The sequence below is a fragment of the Mercurialis annua genome, linkage group LG4, assembly GCF_937616625.2.
Source record: "Mercurialis annua linkage group LG4, ddMerAnnu1.2, whole genome shotgun sequence".
In the NCBI taxonomy this organism is placed as follows: Eukaryota; Viridiplantae; Streptophyta; class Magnoliopsida; order Malpighiales; family Euphorbiaceae; genus Mercurialis; species Mercurialis annua.
The window spans coordinates 19,154,793-19,159,523 of record NC_065573.1 but is presented as its reverse complement, the minus strand read 5'-3'; the positions used below and the strand labels follow the sequence as shown (position 1 = coordinate 19,159,523).

The window sequence follows — 4,731 nt, the reverse complement described above, 5'->3', positions numbered from 1 at the left end:
TTATTTTGTTAAAATTAAATTAAATCAAATTTATAAAGACGTAACTTTTTTTCAAAGGAATAACTTATTTGTAGGTTTCTAAACTATACCACTTTTAATTGTCTGGTCCTTAAACTATTTTTTTATTCTTTTTTGGTCTCTTAACTTAGCGAAAATGCACGTTCAAATCTCTGATTAACGAAAATGATGTCGTTAATTTTCCGTGTTGAAATGTAATGAAACGACATCATTTTTATTATTCAGAGACTTGAAGATGTATTTCCGTATATTTGCGAGAACAAAAAAAACAAAAATTAATTTAAGGATCAGATGATCAAAAGTGACGTAGTTTGAGAACCTGTAAATCAGTTTTTTTCGTTTTCAAATTGAATCGAATCCAACTGAACTAGTTGATTTAGTTGATTTTTTCTCGGTTTGATTCATTTTGTTTTAGCAAACCTCAACTGCTTTTTTTTAATTTTAAAACCAAAATAAAAAATAAAAAAATAGTTTTTATATAAGTCGAATAAAATTTAGGCTTAATCACCAAAAAATGCCAAACCTATACGTTTTGTGTCAATTATAGCCAAACCTTTAAAAATCACCAGATTTAGCCAAACCTTATATGTTTTGTTTCTTTTTTAGCCATTTTTGAATCGAACCGGTTTTTTTGACACCATGTCGTCCACGTCACCGCCAACTAAGCAATTGGTTGACATGGCAGCTGAAATATTTAAATAAGGTTTGGCTATAACTGACACAAAAAATATAGGTTTGGTATTTTTTGGGTGAATAAACCTAATTTTAAATTCAAGCCAATTTTTAAATTTAATAATTAGTAAATTAATTATATTATTTATAAATTTATATATATTTAAAAATAATTAATATTTCCTATTTAATACTAATTAAAATTAATTTTAATTTTTTATTAAACCTAATTAAATCTAATAAATTTATATTATAATATATTTTAATGAATATGTAATTAAAAATATGAATTAACGTATTACTTAGGAATTAACATTGAATTATATTTGGTGAAAGGATTTAATGTTTATGATGATTTTGAACTTGATTTAGTATTTTTAATATTGTTGAGATCTTGTTATGACTGGATTTAGGTAATAAATAAAATAGTTATGTATAAATTAAGATAATTTTTTGGCTATGCTGAGTAAAATGACATATGCGTTTATGCTTATTAACATCATGATATATATTGATTACACCGCAATGAGCTTCACTTTTTAAAGAAAAAAATGAGAAAATAATTAAAGTCGTCCTTTAAATAAACAGTCTATTCAGTAATTATTTTTATGTTTATGTGTGTATAGTTGACTTATGAACACTGTCGTATGTTTGTTGTGTATATTACTCTCAGATTGTTCGTCGGAAGACGAACAATTGGATCTCAAACGGCGGCGGTGTCAAATAACCGACGACTGGAATTTAAAAAAAATAAATTTTAAGATGAATATGACATTTTTTGTTTTTATTAGAATTTAAATTAATTATATATCCCTCAAATATGTAAAAAAATTATTATAATTATTTAAATTTAGTAAAAATAAATTAATTTTAATTAGCGTTAAATAAAAATATTATTTTTTAAATATATATGAATTTTATTATAATATAATTAATTATTTAATTTTGAAATTAGTTTTATTCATCAAAAAAATACCAATCCTATGCATTTTGTGTCATTTATAGCCAAACCTTATTTAAATATTTCAGCTGACATGTCAGCCAATTGTTTAGTTGGCGGTGACGTGGACGACACGGTGTCAGAAAAACCGGTTCGATTCAAAAATGGCTAAAAAAGAAAGAGAACATATAAGATTTGGCTAAATCTGGTGATTTTTAAAGGTTTGGCTATAATTGACACAAAACGTATAGATTTGACATTTTTTGGTGATTAAGCCTAAAATATATCATTGTGGTTTGGTTATTTAGTTCGGATCTATTTTTTGGGCGCACAAGTAAATTTTCATATGTTTTCAATGGCCTATTTTTTTTTTTATGAATGATAGGTGTATTAGCTTTACCATAAATAAATGGGCGGCAAAAAATAGTTTTTAAAGGTATAAGTTAAAAATAAATACAGAAACATGTGTTATCAGATATAATTGATGAATCTTAAAGCACTTTTGTGCTAGACAGATTAATTACAGATAACGCTATGATAGCCTTTGAGATGTTTCATTATATGGCTAAACGATCACAAGGAAAGCGGGTTCAGTTGTGCTTAAATTGGATATGAGCAAAGCATATGATAGGGTTAAATGGAGTTTTATCAAGCTGGTAATGGAAAAAATGGGTTTCCCTAATCACTTTATTAAACTTATCATGACTTGTATTTCGACTGTTTCATTCACCTTCTTAGGTAATGGTGCCCCGTTTGGCTTTCTGTTTCCGCAGCGTAGCCTCCGACAGATGACCCCCTTTTCCCCATATCTTTTCTTTCTTTTCTCGGAAGGTTTTTCAGCTATCTTGCGAAAAGGTGTCCGTTATAAGGAGCTCTGAGGGGGTAGAGTTTGCACAGGTGGGCCTAGAATCAACCATTTATTTTTTTGCGGATGATAGCATTCTTTTCATTAAAGCCTCTGTGCGTGAGGGCCAAGCTTTGAAGCGTATAATCCAGTCTTATGAAAAAGCGTATGGGCAGATTGTTAATATTGAAAAATTGGAGTTGTTTTTTAGCGCTAGAGTTTTCTTGAGACTAAGGTTACGAAGGAGGAAGTCTTGGGGTTTCGTGTGGTTAATTCCTTTAAGAAGTACCTCGGTATGCCAACCATGGTAGGGCGCTCTAGAAAACCTATCTTTTCTTTTCTTCGAGACCAGCTTCATAAAAAAATTTTGGGCTGGAAAGAAAGATTTCTATCTAAGGCGGGTCGATAAGTTCTTATTATGTCGATTGTCCAATCTATTCCAACTCATATTATGAGTTGTTTCGCCCACCCGATCTCTTTTTGTAATGAAATTAGAAGTATTATTTTGAAGTTTTGGTGGAGCGGGACCGATGACAAAAATTAGATTCCTTGAGTGAGTTGGAGTTCTATTTGTAAGCAAAAAAAGGAGGGTGGTCTTGCTTTTCGTAATCTGAGAGCTTTCAATCTTGCTATGCTCGTAAAACAAGCGCGGAAGTTGCTCCAAAATCCTAACTCCTAAATATTATCCGAATATAGATTTTGCTCAGGCTGGGTTGCGTCGTCGAGCAAGCTACATTTGGCAAAGTATTATGGAGGGTAAAAGGGTCCTCGATTCTGGGTTAGCTTGGAAAATCGGGAATGGGAAATCGGTGAAAGCTTTGGATGATAAATGGATTACGTCAGCAACGTTTATGAAGCCCTTGGGTAGTTTGAATGTTCCTACAGACTTCTTAGTGAGCTATTTTATCGACATCGGTAGTTGGGATGAGGTGAAGCTCGCTAACTCGTTTCTCCCTACTAATGTGATGAACATCATCTAGATTTCGATTAGTAAAAGATTATCTCCCAACAAAATTATTCTGGTTTCCAACTAAGAATGGCTATTACTTAGTGAAGTCAGGATATTATCAAGCTTGTATGCTATTGGAGAGAAATCAAGTTTCATCATCCATGAATCCAGCATGTAATGATATTTAGGAAAAGATTTGGAGGTGCCCAGTCTCGCCCAAAGTGAGGCATTTCTTATGGAGAATAATTCATAATTTGTTTCTATGTAACGTGAATTTAGCTGCTACGCTTCCTGAAGTGGAGTAGATTTGCCCTAGATGCGGTTTAGAGGAGGAAAATCAGCTGCATGCTCTAAAAGAGTGTGATGGTGTTCGTAGTCTTTGGCTCTTATCCCCTCTTCATCTGCATGTTGATCTTTTCACTTGCAGGTCGATGATTGATTGGCTCAATCAGATGTTCAGTTCGCTAAAGGCAGATGATCTCAGCATTTTCATCCTAAGCCTTTGAACAATATGGAATGATCGGAATAACATAATGTTTGGTAACAACATGTTGCCTTCTACCGTGCTCTTTCAACATGTTACTTCATCGACAAGAAATGATTATTCATCAGAAAGGGTTTCTAAAGTCCCCAGACCTTGATGCAGCCCCGAATTGGACTCTACCACCGTTGAATATGATTAAAATCAACATCGATGCAGCAATATCTGCTAGGAGTAATTTATCAGTGGTCAGTGGTGTTTGTAGAGATGCTTCCGGAGCAGTCTTGCGATGGGGAGTTTCTATTCTTCGCGGTATTCTTAAAGTGGAAGTCGCTGAAGCCAAGGCTGTTCCGTTTGGTATACAACAAGCTTCTGAGGTCCCAAGCAAAGTCCTGTTTGTTGAATCTGATGCAGCCAATTTTATAAGCAGGCTTCTTCATCCTGAAAGTGCAATTGACCCTATACATGTTATTATTGATGATTGCTTGGCGGAGACGGCTTCTCGTACGGTTCAATTTCAGCACGTTCGAAGACATTGCAATCAAGTTGCACATGCCTCAGCTAAATGAGGTATTTTTATCAATAAAATTTGTATAATTGATGGTGAATTCCTTTCTCGGTCAATGAACTCGTTAATTCGTCTTGATTAATAAAGTTCATTCTTTTCTCTGAAAAAAATTAAATACAGTAACTGTCTAAATTCCGAGAAATTCCCGAAGAAAGAAAAATATGGGTGATGAGATTTATAAAATTAATCTTCCCTGCAAATGCATCTGGATACAAATCATCAATCAAAATCACTATATACCTTAAAATCAGCTGATTTT

General features: G+C 32.8%; 1 protein-coding gene across 1 annotated transcript; it reads left to right on the top strand.

The window, feature by feature from the left end:
* Positions 1 to 3,999: 3,999 nt before the first annotated feature.
* LOC126678398 (uncharacterized) lies at positions 4,000 to 4,473 on the top strand. Its single transcript, XM_050373294.1, has one exon. It carries the CDS (start codon positions 4,000 to 4,002, stop codon positions 4,471 to 4,473), a length of 474 nt encoding a protein of 157 aa, XP_050229251.1.
* Positions 4,474 to 4,731: the final 258 nt, after the last annotated feature.

What these genes read in the sequence shown, in the direction of transcription:
- LOC126678398 (XM_050373294.1), top strand. Translation starts at nt 4,000, where the DNA reads ATGTTACTTCATCGACAAGAAATGATTATTCATCAGAAAGGGTTTCTA.